Here is a 25,111-nt window from a genome sequence, read left to right as displayed (position 1 = left end):
GCACTGCGCATTCATGCCAATGGCTAACTCCGGGAGTCGCAGAACTAATTTGGACGCTGGGAGAGGTCATTACAGCGGGCATGGTAATGGAGAAGGTGGCTTCACGGGCGTGTCGCGATCAGTGACTGCTGTGCTGATACTGACGCCCATCTTCAGACAGATAAACTGAGCCTCCATATGGCTGGTACAATATTCGGTGGTGCATCTTAATGTGCACCACGTTGGAAATAATATTGGCATTTCGTCCATCAGACCCATTGTTACATAAGAAAGAATTCAGATGTTCCTAATGGTGCATACACACAGTCAGATATTACTGGTCGATTTGTACGATAACGATCATATCATTATAGTTAAAATTGTCCAGTTTTTGGCCCCTTCAAACTACCAAACGATGGTCGATGCACGGGCACAGATAGTCAATATCGACCATTGCCCGAGCATGCAGGCCAACCTTGTCGATATCGACCAGGTTGGCCTGGTTACTGTAGGTTACTATAGGGACCCACGATCGTTGATGGCGGGTCGTTGGGGCATTGGTGCATGTACTGGATGTTCGATATCGAACATAAAGCACATGCAGGACGATCAGACAACGATCGTGTGTGCGGAGCTTTACATTCACAGACTTTTACTGTATTATGTGCAGACTAGTTTGGAACTGAAAACAAAGAGTAATGAGAATTGGTCTTATAGTGATGGTAACTAGTTTCACCGTTGATGGGAGGCCACCGATTGCGATTTCCGGCCGTGGTCTGCACCTGTGCAAAGTTAAACCACAGATGACTTAACCATTGATGGTTTCTAGTCGAAAGTTTAAAATAGTCAACCACTGATAACAGAGCCGTCAATGTACAACTCTACTAAGAAACTCATATTAACCGGAGCCTATGAACCCAGACGAGCCCCCAATACTGCCAGGTACAGCCACCCTGGCATATGCCAAAATTGCCTGATACAGTATGTGTAGGATGGAAGACATTTCCCACCCCAAGCTTAATTACAATTAATGCTCTGTTTAAAACAGTTATAAACCTGTGTATAACTATATATATATATACACACAGTATATAATATATTTATTTTATATACATACACACACATACAGTATATGGGTGGAGATCAAAGACCCCCAATAATTACAGCCACGAGTTCTGCAGGGCCGAGAGATGAGAGGATCATGGGACCCTTACCATATTTATCCTACCCTTTCCAGCAGCTAGGAAAGTAGGTTTGTGTCTTCTTAACAGTTCTGCTGCCTCTCTTATCCCTTCAGGAGCCATATTGGCCACTTACAAATTGAGCAACAGTCAGTGTTATGAGAACCCCCCAGGAATGCACCAGAGTCACGATGTAGCAGTGAAATACAATGAGTTTATTGCAGAAATATAAAAACTTAACTATAGTTGTGGTCGGATAGTGCTGATAAAATTAAACAGAGTCCAGGAATAAACAGCAGACTGGTAATATACAAATGAATTAAGGGCCTGATTCAGAGCCGCTCGCACGATGTGCATGCAAATTGCGTAGGCAGTGCTACCACACAGCAATGCATTAGCACGCCCAGTATTTCTTAGAGAGCGATCACATAGTGTATGCAGACACCCACCAGCCTGTCTTAAGATGCCCACTTGTGTACGTCATGAAGTGTATGCAACCATCGGAACATCGGGTAACATCGGATGCTATTGCAGCACTTGAGGTTGACCATACCCTGCCGCAAACACTGCGAGCACTTCAGTGTAAAAACCAGCCAGGTGACGTGTACTATGATGCTGTCCTATAATTATGCACACCTGTAACACGCCGCTGAGATGCTCAGGCACGCCTGCGTTTACACCTCCACTCCCCCGTTTCTAATGGCCAGTCCCTGTTACCACCTACAAATGGCTTCCCCTGTCACTCACTCTGCTGGGCTGTCTATGCGCAGCGAGCGAACGCGTCCTGAACTTTACCATCGGCAGCAGCAAGAGTATGCATCTTAGCGAGTGGGTCTGAATCGGGCCCTAAGTTCCTTAAGCTTTAAGCTGGCCATAAACGCTACAATTATTGTGGCGATCGGACGGGCATGCCGAATTGTCCAGCATGCCCGTCCGATGCGATATTTATGAGGTAAACGGTCGGCCGCATCGGGCAGTGTATGCCCAGCCACGGCCGACAGACAGACATTTCTTGTGTTCCTTCCCATGGAAGGAACAGGGAAATGTCTCCTCCCCACGGGGGCGGAGCGCAGATGTCAGGCAAATACACTAATACCTCTTTTCCACCTAAAACCCAGGTCCGACCTGGGTTTTTGGACATGGTTCCAACCCTGGTCAGATCCAGGTTAGACCCATTTACACTGCACCTTCGATCTGGGTTACTACCAGGTCAGCCCTGTTCACACTGAACACAGGTCCTGCTAAACCTGTGAGATCATAAAAAGTGGGAGGTGAATGCCCCACAACCACCAATCAGCTCATTTTAGGCGTGACCCAGGTCAGATAACCCGGGTTGCACCGTTTACACTGCACCATTACTCTGGTCCATCCTGGGTCCAACCCTGGTAGCTACCTGGGTTGGATTGCTGGGTCACTTGACCTGGGTTATTTTTCAGTGACCCTTTTACACTGAGCTGCGACTCGGGTAGACCCAGTAAAAACCCAGGTTTTTGCTCTGGTGTAAAAGGGGTATAAGTAATGTCACAGTGTATGCCGCGGACATTTGCGGCTGGCAGGCTGCCAGATAAAATGTCTGTCGGTCTGACAGGCATTTTATCTGGACGTGTATGCCCAGCTTTACTGATACTGTGATTTGAAAGTACATGAGTCCAGAACATGAATAACAGGAAACAAATAAACAAAATATTGAGTATCAGGTAATAACAGGCTGTATCAGGTATAGCAGGATTCTCAGACACATGAAACTTTACTTTGAAAATGCAGATGAACTTGGCTAGTAATCCAGAAAACCAGAAAGCAGACAGGACCAGGATAAAAGTGCCCTCTTAACATCAGACCAAGAACATCTGTCAGATATCTGTCCAATCTGGCTGGTTGGAATGAAAACCTGTCATACAGGAAAAGGGGAAGAAGATTGATTGCACAGGAAAACAGTTAATTCTAATGATCTAATTATAGATTTATTGGATACACGTATCTAGGTATATTTCAAAAACTGGAGGTGCATCCCAGGAGTAAATATTATCAAGGTTTAGAAGAGGAGAGAAAAAAAAGAAAAGACTCCTATCAGGGCACACTCCTGTGCTGTATTGATGGCTACAAAATTAGTATTGGAGAAATAGGACAAACTGATTACATCTAAGTGAGATCATGATCATATGTGACATTTACATTAATGTCTCAATTAGCAGACAGACCACCATATATTTACCCATTTAATATATCTGAAATAGATGTATTGATGTTGATATTAAAACTAAAGTTTATTAAATTCTTAAAATGAAACATAGACACTCGAAATCAACTTATTATACAAAGACAGCATAGACAAATAAGAACATTAATAGTGTATGATACACTATATCTATTAACAGTGATCCACTATATCCAGGTCTATTTGACAGTACTGGAAGTATAGTTATAAATATTTGCTAATGATATACACAATTGAAATCGACAATTCATCGAAATGCCACCCTAAATAGTACACATGCGATAATTCACTTATCACAGAGACCATGCATATGGTGCTGGGGGTATAGTTATAAATATATGCACAATTGGAATAGATAATTCATCAAAGTACCACCCTACCTAGTACATATATTAAGATGCAATATTTCAATGATCACAGGAAACATACATATGGTATGTCTAGTGAAAGTAGTCCCTCAATAATCCACCGGAACCAGTGAAAAAATAATACATAGGATGAGCCCACCACAGCCTTCTAATGTGATATTAGTTAATAAAGGTGTAATGTACTGTTATCTAGGGTAGGATATTCTAAGGTTGAGTGGATCCACCTGTATATTTAGATATACAAATAACATATAAATATAAAAAACATGTATCACAATTGACATACAAAACTAAAGGCGAAATAATAAACAAATACACACTGTGGACCCCTGCACCACGGACGATCATACAGAAGGGAGACAATATTGGCAGGTACTTTCTTCCTTCTACTTTTTCCTGCTCTCTCATTATAGCCAGCTGCCTGGATTCCCTGCGCTGCTGTACGGCAACAGGGATACTGGTGAGACTGGGCCGTAACAGCGGAAGCAGCTTTCTAATTTCTGGTGCCAGTTCCTGGGACTCTCATTCCCTGTCCTCTAATATATAAGACAGGCAACAGCAGATCCTGGGCATATAAGCACACCACTCTATACCTGTATCTATATCAGGAAAATATTTAGTACCATATGTACTCTCCCAGATCGGAATAGAGGGACACCTCTAATAACCTTCATATTATATATATAGGTGGTATCCGTGGTGTTCAGCATTTTAATATTGTGGTATCATTATACCTTTTGCATGTTGTATGTATTTGTTTATTATTTCGCCTTTAGTTTTGTATGTCAATTGTGATACATGTTTTTTATATTTATATGTTATTTGTATATCTAAATATACAGGTGGATCCACTCAACCTTAGAATATCCTACCCTAGATAACAGTACATTACACCTTTATTAACTAATATCACATTAGAAGGCTGTGGTGGGCTCATCCTATGTATTATTTTTTCACTGGTTCCGGTGGATTATTGAGGGACTACTTTCACTAGACATACCATATGTATGTTTCCTGTGATCATTGAAATATTGCATCTTAATATGTGTACTAGGTAGGGTGGTACTTTGATGAATTATCTATTCCAATTGTGCATATATTTATAACTATACCCCCAGCACCATATGCATGATCTCTGTGATAAGTGAATTATCGCATGTGTACTATTTAGGGTGGCATTTCGATGAATTGTCGATTTCAATTGTGTATATCATTAGCAAATATTTATAACTATACTTCCAGTACTGTCAAATAGACCTGGATATAGTGGATCACTGTTAATAGATATAGTGTATCATACACTATTAATGTTCTATTTGTCTATGCTGTCTTTGTATAATAAGTTGATTTCGAGTGTCTATGTTTCATTTTAAGAATTTAATAAACTTTAGTTTTAATATCAACATCAATACATCTATTTCAGATATATTAAATGGGTAAATATATGGTGGTCTGTCTGCTAATTGAGACATTAATGTAAATGTCACATATGATCATGATCTCACTTAGATGTAATCAGTTTGTCCTATTTCTCCAATACTAATTTTGTAGCCATCAATACAGCACAGGAGTGTGCCCTGATAGGAGTCTTTTCTTTTTTTTCTCTCCTCTTCTAAACCTGGAATGAAAACCTGGTAATGTATGGGAGCAAATGATAATCCATCATATGGTTTTAAACACTGGAAAACAGCCAAAAAACAATTGTTCAAATTGGTTGAATTTGTGTGTTTTTTAACCAATTTGTCTCAACGACCAATTTTGTTTGTTTTCCACTATTTGTGAGCAAATGGACGATTGTCATTGGCTCCCATACATTACCAGATTTTCATTTCAACCAACCAGATTGGATACATATCTGACAGATAATTGTATAGTATATGCCCAGCATACAGAATGCTGGCTTCAGGCAGACTAAAAAGCAATCTGCCAGGTGTGGTCCATGCTTGCTAATTAGCTGATCACCAGGCACCCGATCTCCAGCAATGTCAAACAGCAGCACCTCTGGCAGGAACCAGAACTGCAGTTCCTTTCAGAGGGGCCTGGTGACACCTGCTGGTGAAAAGCATATACTGTAGCAAGGACAATTGCAAATCAGATAATAAAGTGTGGGTTTTTAGAAGTGGATATGTTGCCCATAGCAACCAATCAGATTGTAGCTATTATCTTCTAGAATGTGTTAGATAAATGTTAAGTAGAATCTGATTGGTTGCTCTGGGTAACATCTCTACTTCTAAAGACCCGCCCTTTAGTAAATATACCCGTAATAGGTAGGCCCTTCTGCACAAGGCTTGCTTACAGTGTTGGTAAATGCCAATGGCCGAGTTTTTTGAGGAGAGGACATTTACTGCTGAGATGTACGAACTATGATGCAATAAATAATAACATATACAGTATTACCCTGCAATTGACAGGCAAAACATGAAAACATGAGTCATTTAGTTTATTTGTGGCAGGATCAGGTTGTAGACAGCCCCGTAACTGCAGCCCTTTGCCCCCACATTATTCCAGCCGTTGGTGCAAAGTGCATCTGGCACAATGCAGAGATCAGTAACAGCTGGGGCAGATGGAGGCTCGCTCTGGAGGGTGTTCCGCAGCCTGTGGGGCAGCTTCTAGTAATAATCTCTAGAACTTAATTTGTTCTCATTGTGTAAATGTGCTGCAAATCCTCATGACATGGAAATGAAATTGGTTTCCAGGGTTTGGAGAAAGGTGACATACAGTAGTTGACGCTTTAGAAATTGCAGACGGGATGGGTCGGAAACGACAAGTTGCGGGTTATCTTTCCTGCGTATCCCGGGACACATGTAATCAGCACATACTTACTGATAATACGATTGGCATTACAAAGTTATTTTCACATCACGACATTAATGTTTCATGGAAAAGTAAAACTGGGCAGATTTGTTTTTTTTATAAGGAGAATTTACTGTGTTGTAGTCCACAAAGATGAAATCTAAAACAACCAGAAATAGGAGGCGCAAATAACTACGTGGCCGTAACATTTAGGGCCTGATTGTGCATTGGACGCAAGTCCAAATGTGGATGGATCTCGACGGTACCTGCAAACTGCGCAAACACACACGGACGGAGATTGAAAGTGCAAACAGATTGATCCGTCCATGGGCGTTTGTGGGCGGTCATCGTGTGGACGCTCGGATTAGATCTGTTGCATTGGAGTGTCATGCCAGTGTTGTGGCGTTTGTGCAGACTTCCAGGCTCGCTTGGAGCGCATCGATGGAAGTTGCGCTTGTTTCACACGGATATCTTGCACCCAGCATGCGGATGGAAAAACAGTGGGCTGCGCAGCCTTCCGCATGCAACGGATAAGCGGTATAAACAGGAGGATAATCTAATTTGTGCTGGACAGCAAGCAGACTGAATGGAAAAGTGATCGCGATGTGTCCGACCCAGGATCAGGCGCTTATTGTTACCACCCCCATTGTTACATACGTTTGTCTATCTCTATATAATCTTTTCATACTGTTGTTCAGTTATGATGACTTTGAGTTAAGGTTTCACATGAAATGTAACAATATGTTCATCGTCTGTATGTGTCGGCATTTCAGCAACCTAAAAATAAAATTATCAAATACAGCCCAACATGGACCTGGGGACCCAGGATCAATTCCAACATGAGATCCTTCTTTGTTACTCTGTAAAACCTCCTAAGGAGTCAGTGATTTACTAAGGAGAGCGGTCACCGTCTCATCCAGGAGGATGTTAAAACTCCGTAACAGTATGGCGGCAGGCCATGGTTCATGAGAAGAGTAATGAGGGAAGGGAAGGGGGAAAGGAGCAACCCTCACTCCCCCACCAATGGGTTCTTTAATTAACAGTAGACTCTAGATGCTTGCGCCATGTCACTTAGACACATGCACAGTAGCAAAACAATTCTCCACTACGTCCCAAATTGGCAGTGCTCCCACCTCTGCATCAGGTTTTGTGTCTCTGTCCGACCTCAGTCAACTATGTATAACTCTTTATTATATAATATGAGAAGACCATCAAGCAGTGGAGTAACACATGTTGTTAAAGGAGACAATACACCTTGAGAAAGGACATTGGAGCCATATCAAACCACAAGGTCCTTTTAAAGGAATTAAAGATGAAATCCATCTCTTGATGGTCTTCTCGTATTATATAAATTGACTGTGTTTAGGGGTGGTGATCCCGAGTTGGACACTTGCTGTGGGATTGGGAAACACAGGTTATACAATTTTGTAGGTTACTTCTTATGTATAACTCTTATTTCATTTCAGGCATAGCATCCTCCAGATCCAGCTGGTCAAAGGACCTAACAGAATATTACTGTCTCTGGAAGACCTGACATTCATCAATCCGAAGCTGAGTATTAAGGTTAGAGCGTGATGCTTTCATCACTTCATGCAGCATGTTCTTGGTTTGCCGGCATACTGTACAGTGTGTGTGTTTAACAGTCTCTCTGCCCTGCAATCAGAGAGTGCTATAGTATAGAAATGTGCTCCCAAAACCACAGTACTACACCTACTGTCACTACTACACAATAATAATAATAATAAAACCATCTCTCAGACATTTTCCGTACATCTATTTTATAGGAAAAATTAATTTTCCAAAACTAAAACTATTATTGGGAGTAAGACTGGCAACATTTAGGGCCAAATTCTGCCAGCGAAACATGGAGGGTCCAACACTCCATTTGCAATGCAGAGTGGCCAATTTGCGCTTTGTAAATGACCTTCACTATGGCCAAAGGTTACAGCTATCGGGCTTCTGAAAGTGCAAAGACTTTGGCGAGTTAACAGTCATACTGTATTTAAGACGGCAATGTTTATTAAGGCAAAAACAACCTGCTTTTGCCGTAATAAACTTTGCCGTTTTAAATTTGACTGCTAACTTGACAAAATACTGGCACTTTCAGAAACCTGATAGCCATTACATTTGGCCCTATAGTATAATATATCTACTTTGTTTTATTAATACTATATATGCAGATCATTATTAATATTTTATTCATTATTAATGGGGCATTACAATTACTTTCTTCTGTAAAATGCTTTATCCTATTTCCCAAATGTAAAGCATAAGGGTATAAGGGTATATGCTAGCTGCTAGCACTGTATAAATAAATGTTAATAATAAGAGTAATATTTCATATGGCCCTGTGATTGTTTTAATGCAATCATTTTTTTTTTATGTACACAGACAGCTATTTACTATACGATGGTAAAAATTCAAATATAACATAGGAACACATTGTATACTCAATTCAACTCTTTTTTTGCATAGTTCCAACGTAAATACATAAAGGGATCAGACACTGATTACATAACTATCATATGTCCTTTTTGCATTAGACAGGAATTAAGCCTGTACCGGAAGTAGCGTTTTATAAGCTGTTTGTAAAATGGTTTTAAATCCTGATGGATCTTAATGGTGAGTTGTGTGATGATAACCCAGTTTTATACATTTTAATATATAAGAGGTCAAAACAGAATACAAATGATGGAGGATTGTAAAAAAAGAAAAAGAAAAACTAAGAACAGGCTAGCTAGTAGTGCTCACAGTTTGTAATATAGAAAAAGTGAAATAACTTATTTAAATATATTTAAAAAGTATTTTATACTGTAAGGGAAATGGTGAACCCAAACCATGAACCTCAAAGGAGAACAGTCCCATCAAACCCAAGCAAATTACAGTTGCCAGGGCTTGCTGGGAACAGAAAATTAAATTGATGCTAATTAACTTGTTATTTCCCCACACCCCTTAGTCAGAGGTGTGAGGGATGAGCCCTAATGTACTGAGGGCCTGACTCAGAGCCGGACGCTCTTTGAGAGCGCTCGCTCTGAAACAGGGCGTCCCTGTTTTTTTTAAAGATGGCCTCCTGGCTGCTAGCTAAGCTGTGGGTGACCACCCACAGCTTTAGCAAGCGGCCAGGTGATGGTTGCGATGGTCTCGACCATCTGGGCTTGCGATGAGACCCTTGTGGTAGGGTCTCGTTTCCACAAGCCCCAGTGAGCTTTCGGCTCTAATAGAGCCGGAAGCTCACCACTGATATCACTCGTGATGTCAGTGGGGCCGTCCCCAAATGGCAGGCGTTCCTTTGGGAACGCCTCCGTTTGGCCAGACACCCCCCCTGCCCGCCTCCAAAACGGGGCAAGCTGTCATTCAAAATCGACAGCCTCCCCGCTTCGGTGCGAGACCCGTAGCGACGGAGCGACCGTCGCTGGCCGGGTCTCGCGCATTCGCAGTGGGGGACCATCGACCCGCTTGCGAGTGCTGTGTGAACTACAGGTCACAGTGGGCCCTTAATGCCCTGCATGCTGGTACTTGTGGTTCTCCAAGTACCAGCATGCGGGGGAGGCTTGCTGGGACCTGCAGTTCTGCTGGAAAGGCAATGTTTTTATACTTCTATTTTTACACAACACTCACGCAATCAACCCGCCACCCACCGCCCAGGGGTGGCGGGGATAGCCCCGGGCTATCAGCCTAGGCTAGGGGTGCCCTGGAGAGGGAGACCCCTTTATTGGAGGGGTCTCCAACTCCCCAGGGATCCCTGGCCTGGGCTGACTAGCGGTCAGGGCTGATGCTGCCGCTCGGGGGCCCAGTGATAGGGCTCCCCTGGCTGTGGCATGATGCCCCCGTTAGAAAGGGTCCAGGGTTGGTTCTGTGATTTACAGGGAGACCCTACGTCAGTTTTTCCCTGTAAATCCAGAACCAGCCCTGGTTCCCATAGTCCAGTGCTGGTTGTACTGAGTCCAGGGAGACCCTACGTAATTTTTTCCCTGTACTGTCAACCAGACCTGGGTTTGAACTAGGGGTGTGCATCGGCCACTTTTCGTGTTTTGTGTTTTGGTTTTGGATCTGGATCTTTCTTCGTGTTTTGGATCTGGATTGGTTTTGCCAAAACCACCCTTCGGTGTTTTGGGTTCTGGGTTTTGTGTTTTGGATCTGTATTTTTTTTTAAAAAGCATACAAACAGCTAAAATCACAGAATGTGTTGATTTTTCTGCTCCTATGCTATTATTAACCTCAAGATACTTAATTTCCACTCATTTCCAGTTTATTCTGAACACCTCACACCTCACAATAGTGTTTTTATGTCCAAAAGGTTGCACCGAGTTAGATGGATGACTATGCTAAGCGACACGAGTGGGCGGCACAAACACGTGGCCCATCTAGGAGTGACACTGCAGTGGCAGACAGGATGGCAGTTTGAAAAACTAGGCCCCAAACAGTACATAATGCAAAGAAAAAAAAGAGGTGCAAGATGGAATTGTCCTTGGGCCCTTCCACCCATGCTTATGTTGTGTAAACAGGACATGCACACTTTAACAAACCAATCATTTCAGCGCCAGGGTCTGCCACACGACTGTGGCTGAAATGATTGGTTCGTTTGGGCCCCCACAAAACAAGCTGGCAATTAATCTGGCCCTGCACAAACTGGCTCTACGGAGGCAAGATGTCATCCTCATCCTCCTCATCCACCGATTCCTCACCCTCTTCAGTGTGTACATCCTCATCCTCACAGAGTATTAATTCGTCCCTGCTGGAATCCACCACCACAGGTCCCTCTGTACGTTCTGGAGGCTGATCTCCCTGGAAAAGTTGATAATTCATTTTTATGAACATCATCTTCTCCACATTTTGTGGAAGCAACCTCCTACGCCTTTTGCTGACAAGGTTCCCGGCTGCACTAAACACTCTTTCGGAGTGCACACTGGAGGGGGGGCAACTCAGGTAAAATAGAGCCAGTTTGTACAGGGGTCTCCAAATTGCCTCTTTTTCCTGCCAGTACATGTACGGACTGTCTGACATGCCTACTTGTAATCCTTTAACAGACAGACGCACGCTTGTCGCTGCTGCTTTGAGGATGCAGGTGCGGCTACAGCCCACACAATTCACAAAGACAGGAAAAAAAAGAAGAATTTTTTTATTGTTTGTGGAGCACACTTTGAGGGTTACACCACCCTTTAACAGACAGACACGCGCTTGTCGCTGCTGCTTTAAGGATGCAGGTGCGGCTACAGCCCACACATTTCACAAAGACAGAAAAAAAAAGAATTTTTTTATTGTTTGTGGAGCGCACTTTGAGGGTTACACCACCCTTTAACAGACAGACGCACGCTTGTCGCTGCTGCTTTGAGGACAGTATCATATGCAGTGACAGTAGACTTGTCAGAAATTGTTGGCACGTCCTTCAGTCCGGACCAGATGTCCAAACCGGCCCTTGACTTATGACACAGGCGCGCGCTTGGCGCTGCTACTGTGTTGGTGCACGTGCAGCTACATTGCACACAAGTCACAAACACATAAAAAAAATAGTTTTTTATTTTTTGGAGCACTTTGAGGGTTACACCACCCTTTAACAGACAGACGCACGCTTGTCGCTGCTGCTTTGAGGATGCAAGTGCGACTACAGCCCACACAATTCACAAAGACAGGAAAAAAAAGAAGAATTTTTTTATTGTTTGTGGAGCGCACTTTGAGGGTTACACCACCCTTTAACAGACAGACGCACGCTTGTCGCTGCTGCTTTGAGGATGCAGGTGGAATCTAGACGGGATTTGTAACAGGGGACACACTACCTCCATCAATTGTCTAAATCCCACTGCACTAATGGCGGATACCGGACGCACGTCTAACACCAACATAGCAGTCAAGGCCTCAGTTATACGTTTTGCTTCAGGATGACTGCTGTCGTACTTCATCCTCCTCGCTAAGGACTGTTGGAGGGTCAATTGTTTTGTAAAAGTAGTGGTGTTCCTACTTCCTCTCTGGGATGATGAATCACTCCCAGCAGCAGCAACAGCACTAGGAGGAAGTGGTTCTTGATCTTTCCCTATTTTATTTTTATCGGAGAAAGTTTGGTCCTCCATTTATGTTATATTGATATATACGTGCGGCTAAGGCGCACACAAACACAGAAAATATTTTTTTATTTTTGCTGGAGAGTAGTGCACTTTGTGGGTTACACCACCCTTTAAGAAATGAGCCAGCCGGCTCTTTACTTATGGGACACAGGCGCACGCTTGGCGCTGCTCCTTTGTTGATGCACGTGCGGCTACAGTGCACACAATTCACAAACACAGAAAATATTTTTTTATTTTGTTTGGAGTGCCCTTTGGGGGTTACTGCACCCTTTAGCGGTCAATCCAGCCGGCCCTTTATTTATGGGACACAGGCGCACGCTTGGCACTACTTTGTTGATGCTCGTGCGGCTACTGCGCACACAATTCACAAACACAGAAAATATTTTTTTATTTTGTTTGGAGTGTACTTTGGGGGTTACAACACCCGTTAACGGGCAAGCCAGCCGGCCCTTTACTTATGACACAGGCGCACGCTTGGCACTACTTTGTTGATGCACGTGCGGCTACTGCGCACACAATTCACAAACACAGAAAATATTTTTTTATTTTGTTTGGAGAGTACTTTGGGGGTTACAGCACCCTTTAACGGTCAAGCCAGCCGGCCCTTTACTTATGACACAGGCGCACGCTTGGCACTACTTTGTTGATGCACGTGCGGCTACTGCGCACACAATTCACAAACACAAAAAAATATATTTTTTTATTTTGTTTTTAGTGCCCTTTGGGGGTTACAGCACCCTTTAATGGACAAGCCAGCCGGCCTTTTACTTATGGAACACAGGCGCACGCTTGGCGTTGCTCCTTCGTTGATGCACGTGCAGCCACAGTGCACACAATTCACAAACACAGGAAAAAAAAATGTATTTTGTTTGGAGTGCCCTTTGGGGGTTACAGCGCCCTTTAGCGGTCAATCCAGCTGGCCCTTCATTTATGGGACACAGGCGCACGCTTGGCACTACTTTGTTGATGCACGTGCGGCTACTGCGCACACAATTCACAAACACAAAAAAATATATTTTTTTATTTTGTTTGGAGTGCCCTTTGGGGGTTACAGCACCCTTTAACGGACAAGCCAGCCGGCCTTTTACTTATGGGACACAGGCGCACGCATGGCGCTGCTCCTTCGTTGATGCACGTGTGGCTACTGCGCACACAATTCACAAACACAGAAAAAATATATTTTTTTTTAGCACTTGGGGGCAGCACACCTGACGGACAGAGCACCCCCTGGACAACACTACAGCACCCCTTTAGGACTGGGACACTGCACAGGACTTTGGAGTGGACACAGCCCCTATTAACAACAGCAGCACAGCACAACACAGCCAGCACCTATGGACTTTGAAGTAGTGGACACAGCCCCTATGGACAACAGCAGCACAGCACAGCACAACACTACACTGCACTACACTACACTATAACACTACACTACACTACACAGCCCAGCCAGCCCTAACTCCCACCCTCCCTCTTCACTGTCCACAGCCTAGTGAGAAAATGGCGCCGACGCGGGTACCTTATATAGGATCCAAAACCCGCGAGACCCGGAAGGCGGGATGATGACGTTTTGCCTCGATTTCAGATCCGCGTCAGGCGGGAAAAGTCGAGCCTGACTCGGATCGGCCTCAGATGGGGGGGGTTCGGATTTCAGAAATCCGAACCCGCTCACCCCTAGTTTGAACAGTCCGGGGCTGGTTCTGATTTGGGGGGACCTCACGTCAATTTTTTTAAAACTTTTAACTGTTTAATTACTTTTTACAGTCAGATACAGGCAGGCATCTCACTGATGTCTACATGTATCTGTGTCAATCCGATCTGCTCATGCTCAAATCGAAAGCATGAAGCAGGTCTATTTTATTGGTGATTTGAAGTTCGATTTGAAGTCCGATTTTGAGGTCGATTTCAAATCAAATGATAGTAAATAAGGGTTTCGTGTGTTGGGCTATGTAAAAGTACCAATGTTTTTCCGATGGTTGATTTGACTAAAAATTCGATTTGAAGTTTGATTTTACATTCGATTTGGCCTTTAGTAAATACCCAAAAGCAGAATCGAATACAAATTGAATGAAAATCGCACCTCAAATCACTCAAAATGCCAAATCGACCTTTAATAAATTTACCCCTATGGGCGAGATGCACTAAGCATCATATTTTGCATGCGATGCATCCCACAACTCATGGCATGCATGCCGGCCTTAATTACGTGTTTCAACTCTTATAGAGTCACCAGCTCAGTATGTCACAGCCTAGTGTTGCTACCACCGTGCAGTTTTTTCTCCGGATTGTCCTTCTGCTCCATGGGATGTTTCTGCCCTCCCTGAGCGCGCCTTAGGACACCTGCGTTATGGTTTGACAGGTGTGCCGTCCCAGTAAAACTCCCCACATAATTACTCCGGTATGCATGAAGAAAACCGCAGAGGACAGCTCTCCCAATAAGAGCTCCATTGACCAGGCTGCGTAAGCTAAAGCTTCCCACAGACTGGGCGGATCACTTGTGAGGCCAGGAAATCTGCATCCACTGATGCAGACCCTGGCCTCATCAATAATTCTCATATTGCACGTCAACAAGGAATCGGGTAGTGCTACTTATCATGGAACACACCCTACACTGGGCCTGATATTGAGCCATCCTCTTCCCCGAAATATAAGCCACAAGAAGTAATTACAGGCTGCTTACACACTATGTATACACACCACAGGCTGCTTACACACTAGGCATACACCACAGGCTGCTTTCACACCACAGGCTGCTTACACACTATGCATACACACCACAGGCTGCTTACACACTATGCATACACACCACAGGCTGCTTACACACTAGGCATACACACCACAGGCTGCTTACACACTATGCATACACACCACAGGCTGCTTACACACTAGGCATACACACCACAGGCTGCTTACACACTATGCATACACACCACAGGCTGCTTACACACTATGCATACACACCACAGGCTGCTTACACACTAGGCATACACCACAGGCTGCTTTCAAACCACAGGCTGCTTACACACTATGCATACACACCACAGGCTGCTTACACACTAGGCTGCTTTCAAACCACAGGCTGCTTACACACTAGGCATACACCACAGGCTGCTTTCAAACCACAGGCTGCTTACACACTATGCATACACACCACAGGCTGCTTACACACTAGGCATACACCACAGGCTGCTTTCACACCACAGGCTGCTTACACACTAGGCATACACCACAGGCTGCTTTCAAACCACAGGCTGCTTACACACTATGCATACACACCACAGGCTGCTTACACACTATGCATACACACCACAGGCTGCTTACACACTAGGCATACACCACAGGCTGCTTACACACTATAGGCCTGATTCAGAGCCGCTCGTAAGCGGCCGCTCGTTCGTTCCGAGCGATGTTTGCACAACTGCGCATGCATACGGATCGTAATACGCATGCGCGAACCAGTCAGTGCAACCGAAAATCGTTTGTTCGCTAAATAGCGAATGCCTGCTATTTTGAGTGACAGGAGGAGGCGTATGTGGGTGGTAACAGGGGAAGGTGCTTGAAAACGGGGAGTGGAGATCCGATCGCAGGCGTGCTTAAAGGTCAAAACGGGCGTTTTATGGGTGTGCATAATTAATACAGCAGCGTCATTGACCACGTCACTGGGTTATTTTATAGCCTGAACTGCTCGCAAGATTGCGGTAGGAAAAACCAACCACAAGAATAGCGAGCAGTTCATACGCTGTTCAATGTTCTCGATTAATCTAATAAATAGCGGACATGACGTAGGATGCGAGCGGCCAGGGGGCGTAGTTTTCCAAAAAACGACCGCATGTTTTGTTCGCTTGATCAGACCTAGAGGCGTGAACAGACCGCAAAGAGCGAACGGTTCATTTGAATAGCCACCCCTTTTTTCTGAACGAGCGAGCGCAAATAGCGTCCGGCTCTGAATGAGGTCCTATGCATACACACCTTCATGGAGGATACGAGAATGAATGGTTTGCTCTCTGTAAGGCCGGATTGCTGTGTCCATAAAATGATGACGGTTATGACTGTGGGCGGAGCAATGCATAAAGCCGCACGAATACTCACGTAGATGGACAGATAGTCGCATTAGCATAAGGTAGTATATCTGGCAGCCTGTTATGAACCCCATGGGTGCGATGAACAAGGAGTCACAGGGTATGGTGGAATATATGAAGATATTTATTTAGGGCTGATATGAATTTAGCAATATAAATGAACTTTACAGGAGTACAGGTTTACAGGAGTATTGCAATAATAATGGCAGAAGTACACAGAGGGCCAGATTCAGATCTGCACACAAATGCCATCAAAGCTCCAATTTGCCAGGGATTGCAATAGTGATAATATGCTAATGTCTCACCCGCCGTCCAGTGTTTAGAGCCGCCTACTGACAGCATCTCACATCTGCTGCTAGCCCACAAAACCGGAAACATTGAGCACAGATCAGATGGCCACCAGCCTTCTGAGTAAAGGTGCCCATCCACTAGCCGATTACACTGTACGATTGCACAATTACGACATCGTAATCGTGCAATCGCTCAGTAATCGGCCGCAAATCCTGCACAAATTGTGCATCCAAATGTCAGAAACGACCAGCGATGCGCGCTCCCGCTGGTCGTTTCCGACATCAATCATCGGCCGAACATGCTGGTCAATCTGCCAATAATGACAGATTGGCCATGTTCGGGGATGATTAATGTGCCTACACTGAACGATCAATCGTTCATTGTAGGCACTGCACCCTGTAGGGGAACGACGGTACGATTACGACATCGTAATCGTACCGTCTTTCCCTGATCTACTAGTGGATGGACACCTAAAGTCTAAGGTGCCGCAGACACAGCAGGTCTCTAGACACCCAGAGGGCTCTCCTGCTGCGAGCAAGGATGTCCAGAAAACAGTGTTTAAATGGTGCGACACACCTGCGTTTTCTAACCACTCCCCATTACCTCCACCAAACGCTGACTATCTGTCATTACCTCCCCCAAACGCTGACTCACTGTGAGTGAATCCTCTGTGTGTGCGTGATTGAAAAAAAAAAAAATAGGAGGAGGAGCAACAGAAACACAATCCAGAAACAATGGTAATACTACACAGCAGGAGGATTACCTGAGAAGTATCAGAGTTCCCTACATGGCAGGCACATAAACATTAACAGCAATTCAGAGATCTTGCAGGAACATTGATCCAAACATATAGACAGAATACATTGTTGACCCAGCAATGAGTGCTGAGTTCAGGCAAACTTAGGGCCTGATTCAGACCCGCTCGCGAGCACTGAGCGCTCGCAAGCGGGTCGATGTTGCCCAAGTGCGCATGCGCACAACGGAGGCTGCTCTGTCGTGCGCATGCGCGAGACCCAAATAACGACGGCCAAGCTGTCGTTAAGGGTCTCGCACCAAAGAGGGCGTGATGTCGATGGTGATTGACAGCACGCCCCCTTTGGTGCACGTGCCGGGGCGTGGCTGCCCAGACGGAGGCGTTCCCATGGGAACACCTACCGTCTGGAGCCGGCCCCACTGACATCACTAGTGATGTCAGTGGGAGTGCTTTTGGCTCTGATAGAGCCAAAAGCACTCCAGGTCTTGCGGCAGACGAGACCCTACCACAAGGGTCTCGTCGCAAGCCCGATGGTCGCGATGGTCTTGACCATCGCGACCATCATCATGGACGCTCGCATAAGCTGTGGGTGGTAACCCACAGCTATGCGAGCATACAGGAGGACGCACATAAAAAAAAAAAAACGCCCTGATTCAGAGTGGGCGCTCTTTCAGAGCGTCCGGCTCTGAATCAGGCCCTTAGTCCCTTATTCAATTACAGGCGAAAAGTCGGCAAAGTTTCGCCTGTCCGACTTTCCTCCTCATTCGCCTGTTTCAGAGGTGAAATCTTTCCGTGCACGTCACCGCTTTTCGCCTAATTCAATTCCAAAGCAGGCGAAAACGGAAAGCAGCGAATGCGGGACGGGCGGAAAGTACTGATAACATTGGGGGAATCAGTCTTTACCCCAAAATAAGATGCACTGACAATGGAAATCAGTACAGATGTGTACTATTAGCCCTAATTAAGGGCCTTTGTGTCATTAATTTGTGTTAAAATCTTTCTAGCTGCTTATTTGTAAAAGTGCTGGAAAAATGATAGAAAACAGTATTTTTGGGTGAAAATAAGTAGTCCAGTCAAATTTGGGGTACTTGAGAATGGGTGCTAGCATATTTTTGTGTTTCTAAAGTGAACTTTTAAAAAACACTCATACACGCACCTGCAATCCCAAAAACACCTGGTCCCTCCTTACAGCGCCCCAAGAACCCTATTTAGCTAGTTTTTATACTTGTCCCCCCACTTTTTACGTTTTTGCCACAAAAATTATATTTTTTGGGGGTGTTCTGTGGTAATTTTTTTTTTTTTTTTTTGGCTGATTTGTGCTTTGGGGGGCTGTCCCAAGAGTTCTGAGTCAATTCCGCACGTTTCCACCCCAAAATAAATATTTTGCATTTTTTTCACCTCCTATTCAATGGAGATATTTTTTCGCCTATAAAAGCTTTTTTAATGAATTTATGTGATACTTATAGATTTTTGGCTTCTGAACACGAAAATTATTCCCGATTTTGCATATCACATCACGTTTTTCGGCAAAACGTGTATTTATGAATAAATCATTTTTTTCATATTCTTTAAAGTAATAAATGTATTCTGCCTACATTTATTATAAAACATTGTATGAAATGAATTCAGTCAGTAGTATAGAACGTTGCAATTCAGTTCTCATCATAAAACTTTCCCCCGCCCAGTGCCAAATTAAGGTCCACATGTTTTGGAACTGATTGGATATGCAAGACACAACTGGTTAATATGTGGAGATCTTAAAATTTTATGCATGGTACTTGGCCAGCAACAAGGTTACACTAAATTCCCATGTTTTCTTTGTCAATGGGATAGCAGAGCTAAAAATTTACATTGGCAAAAAAACAATTGGCCAGCTCGATAAAGTTTAGAAATTGGAAAAAATAATGTCATCAAATCCAGTTTAGTAGATCCAAATAAAGTTTTGATTCTACCTCTACATATAAAATTAGGACTGAGGAAACAATGTGTAAAAGCACTGCCTAAAGATGGAGAAACTTTCAAATATCTTTGCACCAAATTCCATAACCTATACGATGCTGAACTGAAGGAAGACATTTTTACAGGTCCTGACATTAGAAAGTTAATAAAAGATGAACATTTCTGGCGTGTAATGAATATTGTGGAACTTTCAGCATGGACTTCGTTGAAACAAGTGATTTCAAAATTTTTAGGCAATGTCAAGGATCCAAACTACAAAATTTGTTAGGGAAATGCTTAATAGTTACAGAAACCTTGGCTGCAATGAGTTTAAAGGTACAGTTTTTGAATTCCCATATTGAGCATTTCCCAAATAATCTCGGAGACTACAGTGAAGAACAGGGTGAACGGTTCCACCAAGACGTTAAAGATGTAGAGAGAAGACACCAGGGTCATTGGGACGTCAGCATGATGGCTGACTACTGCTGGATGATACACAGAGACAACACAGAAAAAGCTTATAAGCGAAAGGCGACAAAACGAAGTTTGAAGACAAATAAACAAGATAATGATTTTTTCAATAATTATGGTTTTGTTTCTTTTATTGTTTGATTTTATTGTTATTTATTATGTAATTAAGACAAAAACACAGTGATATCATCTGTACACTTTTTCGTATTTCACAATAAATATGTAAAAAACAATTAAACTTCTTGTTTTTTCTTAAAATGTATGTAACCCCCCTTATACTGTTGGTAAATGTGATGTGGTAAAAATTTTTATTATACTATTTCTTGATGTACACAGGGGTATAATTAAGAATATAAAAGTATTATTAAAAAAGCTTTCAATACCTTAAATTTCGTAGACCTGTGTTATCTGACACCTGGGTACAAAAGTCAGAAGAGCAGCACCTCTGGTAGGGACCAGTACTGCAGCTCACATAACAAAAAAAGCCTGGCGACTCCTAGTGGCGGGGAATGGATACTGCAAGGTAACATCACAGAACAGAGCAGAGTTTTAACGCAGCTGAGGACTTTGCATATGCCTGCACTTTTACATCAGACTCACAATAAGACTCGCCGACTGCAAAATTAAAGCACTGAGTATTATTTAACTAGAACAAGTTCATACTGCATTGTATTGTTACAAAGTATTAATACAGTAGTGAGAGAGTATAAATAGCCAATGGATCACTTGTTATTGCAAATTAATAACAAATTTAACATTTTCAAAGAGCATAAAAATAAATTCTATTATTCAAAAACTTATCAGAAAATATTTTTACGGCATAACTTGCTTCCCTACGTCTATTTGCTAGCATATACTTATCAGAACAGATGCACATTTCAGGGAAATGATAAACCCTCACACCGCTCAGAAAACGCGATTGGTTCCAGCCTCTGTCTATGTTTCAGGATGTCTTCTTGGTGTAATAATGGCAACAGTAAAGACATAACATAAGCTGCTCATATGAACTTTGCTCTCATTTACAGAAACTGAATATCGACAATATCAGCGACACCAAAAGCGTCTCTGACTGCAAAAGTATGAGATCCATAGCTCGCTCTGGGTCTACTAAAAGTGTGGGAGCCAACCACGAGAACTCCAATGTGGCCGTTTATGAGGTAAGGTATTGGCGAAAAATATTTGAATGTGCACCTGTCACCTGCAGACCCTGCATAGCTCACTACATGACCCATTCCAGAAGGGATACAATGCTCTGCTCCTGGACTTCCCTCTTAAGGCCCCCATACATCAACAATTGATTGCAGCAATCGTGCAATTTGCAATCGATTGTGTATAAATATCTTTCCCTTTTTCAATCGATTGTGGCAATTCTGCAATCTGCAATCAATTGAAAAAGGGAAAGACTTTTATACACAATCGATTGCAAATTGCACGATTGCTGCAATCAATTGCTGATGTATGGGGGCCTTTACTTAATGATCGCCATCACATGTGTTAAACTAGGTAATTGATGAGAAAGGTGTTTCATCACAGGTGATAGCAATCAAAAAGTAAGAGCGAAGTCCTGGAACGGAGCGTTTTGTCCCTCCTGGAATGGGTCATGTAGGGAGGTATGATTATGCTCCACACTATGGGCCATATTCAATTGCCGGTGAAAAGCCGTTATCGGCGATACTAATTTTTGCCGATGATGTCATTTTCGCTGCTTTCCAGTTATCCCCGTATTCAATTGTTCTGACTTTTCGCCGGTGTTGAAAGTCAGTGCATCGGGACCTGCGGAAAAGTATCACCTATGAATAGGTGGCGAGAAAAAGTGCAGAATTGGGGTTTTGGGGTGCAAACTTCCAAAAACCACCCTGCACCCCTTGGACCGCAAAGGTATTCCGTGTCAAAAACAATTTAAAAAGTACCATAGGACACCCAAAAAAAGTACTTTCGTTTTGGGGGCAAAAATAAAAAAGTTGGGGGACAAACTTTAAAACTAGTGAAATAGACTCGGGGGGGGGTCCCCAAGTATGCCCCATGTATCTTTTTGTTTGCAGGTGCTTGCAGCAGGTGGATTGTTCACTTTTTTAAAAATCTTCACATCAGCAAGTTTAAAATACGCTGGTACCCATTTTAATGTACCCCAAATTTGATGGGACTACTTATTTTTCCCCAAAAAAGTGGATAAATGCTATTCTTCACCACTTTCCAAAAGACGCCAAGCAGCACCTATTGAGACCATTTAAAGACCCCAAATACCTTTAGCAGTGCTATTAGGGGGTACCCATAGTGATCCCCATGTCAGAGCTTCTTTTGGGGGGTGTCAGGTTGATTTCCCCAAAAATGACAGCACTTTCCGCTGATTTCGTTTTCGCCGAGTCCCGTTTTCGCCGATTTGGAATTGAATACGGCGATACGCGTGTACGAGCACAATACTATTTCGCACCTGAAACCAGCGATGACGGCGAAAAGTCTGGCAATGGACTTTTTGCTTCTAATTGAATATGCCCCTATGTCTCAACGTGATGTCAATATGGCTTCCTCCTCTAACACCATAACACTTTCTTTGCGCTGCCAAATGGCAACTGGCACTCTTAGGGGCATATTTACTATAGGTCGATTTTAATTGATTTGGATCGAATTGTGTGTCTGGGTCTAAATCACACATTTACTAATACTTAAAAAAATAAAAATAAAAAATTGACTGTTAGTAAATGTGTGATTTTGCCCCAGACACACAACATCGATGTTGATCGATTTTCATCAATTGTAAATCGATCAATATCGATTGATAGCCTGAATGTCGACACTTTGACTGCATACCCACATAACAGCCTGATAGAAGAATATAGATATAAATATTTTTGCACAACTGGTAAATCAAAAATAAAAAAAAATTCCATGGTGCCTAATACATTGTGTCCTGGGTCATCAATAAAAACATACAGTATAAGCGCATGCTTCCAGAGTGCCACCTAGTGGTAAGAGCAGACTGTTACACAAACTGTGTCTTATTTCTTGGCTGTTGTATATTTTTCAATACATTACGGTGAGTTTGCACTTTCAGTAATTAGGGAGCACCACATATTTAGCATGTGACCCTTTTAGTTTCCACAGGTATAAAGCAATATAACAAGTAATATAGAAAAAATAATTGTTTAGTCAATAATAGCAATCAATGAATACAAAGCACACAAACAGTAAACTAACACTATAAAACCATAAACATGTATATTATTATCCATCTATAAGGCGCCTAACGTTGCATGCAGAAGACAATTATTCATTGTCATAGTCAAGTTTAGTATTTCAGTGGAACTTCAAGGCCTGTAGATAAAAATGAACACTTCAAACAATAAAATATCTTGGAGAATTTAGAAGCGCACTGAAACGTTATACCACACAGACAGGAGCGCGGTGCCGTCCTGCATATAACACAGCGGGGAACCTTCACATAAAAGTCGAGAGCTAGAGAAATTAGCTGGGACCGTGTATTTTGGAGGTTAGCAGATAATTTTAGGAACAGCGGGGTCTCTCCATAACATACATCACATATTGGATAAAAATTATTCAGTATCTTCACAGCAGTCTTCTTTAACAGATGGAACTGGCAAAATAGTATTCAACATCTAAACACTATTCTGGTGCCTTAAAGGACACTTATATTTGTATGTGTTTCATAAACTTCCCATATTATTATTATCTCATATTTGGTCCAGGGAATGTGGTTGGTTGGTTGGTTGATTAATTTTTGAATAGTGTTTTGTCTATGTTCTTTTTGTTGCTTGGACAATTTTTGTGTTCATTTGTGTTAGGGGTGTGCGCTGACCCCTGTGTTTTGGTTTTGGATCTGTATCTCCTTCAAGGTTTTGGATCTGGATTTGTTTTTGCAAAACCACCCTAAAGTGTTTTGGTTTTGGATTAAAAAAAAAAAAAAATAGATAAAAAGTTTTAAAAACAGCTAAAATCATGTAATTTATGCAATCCAAAACCCGAAATTCGGACTTAAAATCCGAATTCCGAACCGCAAAAAAATCAGAACCGCGACCCGGATTTACCCAGATCTCAGGAGATAGAACCGCAACTCTGATTTCCCCGGATTCATGAAATTCGGGTGGATTCGGATATCTGGATCTTTGTCCTGTAAAACACAATTTTGAGAACTTATTGTAGGAAGTAAGGGTAGCACTGGAGGCGTTAGAGAGGCATTGAAAGGGATTCTGCCCCTGAGTAACCCATGGAAGAGACACAGATCAAACATTAATCTAATAGTCCTCTAGGCAATCTCGGGCCCTGTTCCAGGCCTGCTTCTTGGGGCCACCCATAAGCTACTCCAGTGGTTCTCAAACTCGGTCCTCAGGACCCCACACAGTTCACGTTTTCCAGGTTACCAAGCAGGTGCACAGGTGTATTCATTACTCACTGACACATTTTAAAAGAGCCACAGGTGGAGCTAATTGTTTCACCTTCGATTCTGTGAGGAGACCTGAAAAACATGCACTGTTTGGGGTCCTGAGGACCGAGTTTGAGAACCTGTGAGCTACTCAAACAGCTTCCGTGAAAGGTGGCGCTGTGTGCGTTGCCTATGAGACATGTGACCGGGTGGGCCAATAGAAAGTTATTAGTCTTTGTAGTCCCTTCCCCGGTATTTATGGTAGTCATCCATGATTACCACCACCAGGCCCCCACAGCAGGCCTACCTGACCGCTTTCTCGGTGAACCATCTAATCTATTAGAAGGCGAGAATCTTGTGGTAAGCAAGTGCACCAACGGTCCCTTCACTGACCCCTATCATTTTTATTAATAGTCTTTGGAAGTTGGTGCTCACCGTTTATCCATCTTCAAGTTACAGGGATAAATTTACTAAAGCTTTAACCAATCAGGTTTCTCTATTGCTTTCTAGAAAATGATAGACAGAATCTAGTTGGTTGCTATGGGTGACATCTCCACTTGTCCTTTTTTGATGCTTTAGTAAATCTTCCCCACAACATTCCAAATGGT

At 43.1% G+C, this 25,111-nt stretch overlaps 1 protein-coding gene across 1 annotated transcript in view; it reads left to right on the top strand.

Annotated features, from left to right (window-relative positions):
• The window catches only part of LOC148522734 (retinal guanylyl cyclase 2-like), a 118,981-nt gene that overhangs the window by 28,947 nt on the left and 64,923 nt on the right, over positions 1 to 25,111 (top strand). The window contains exons 5-6 of the mRNA XM_088473809.1: positions 8,003 to 8,099; positions 21,151 to 21,282. Of these exons, the coding sequence (XP_088329935.1) occupies positions 8,003 to 8,099; positions 21,151 to 21,282 (229 nt within the window). The remainder of the gene's footprint in view (positions 1 to 8,002; positions 8,100 to 21,150; positions 21,283 to 25,111) is intronic.

This window comes from Taudactylus pleione, unplaced genomic scaffold, assembly GCF_031769625.1.
Source record: "Taudactylus pleione unplaced genomic scaffold, aTauple2 ptg000140l, whole genome shotgun sequence".
Lineage (NCBI taxonomy): Eukaryota > Metazoa > Chordata > Amphibia > Anura > Myobatrachidae > Taudactylus > Taudactylus pleione.
This window is presented reverse-complemented; position numbering and strand designations above follow the sequence as displayed.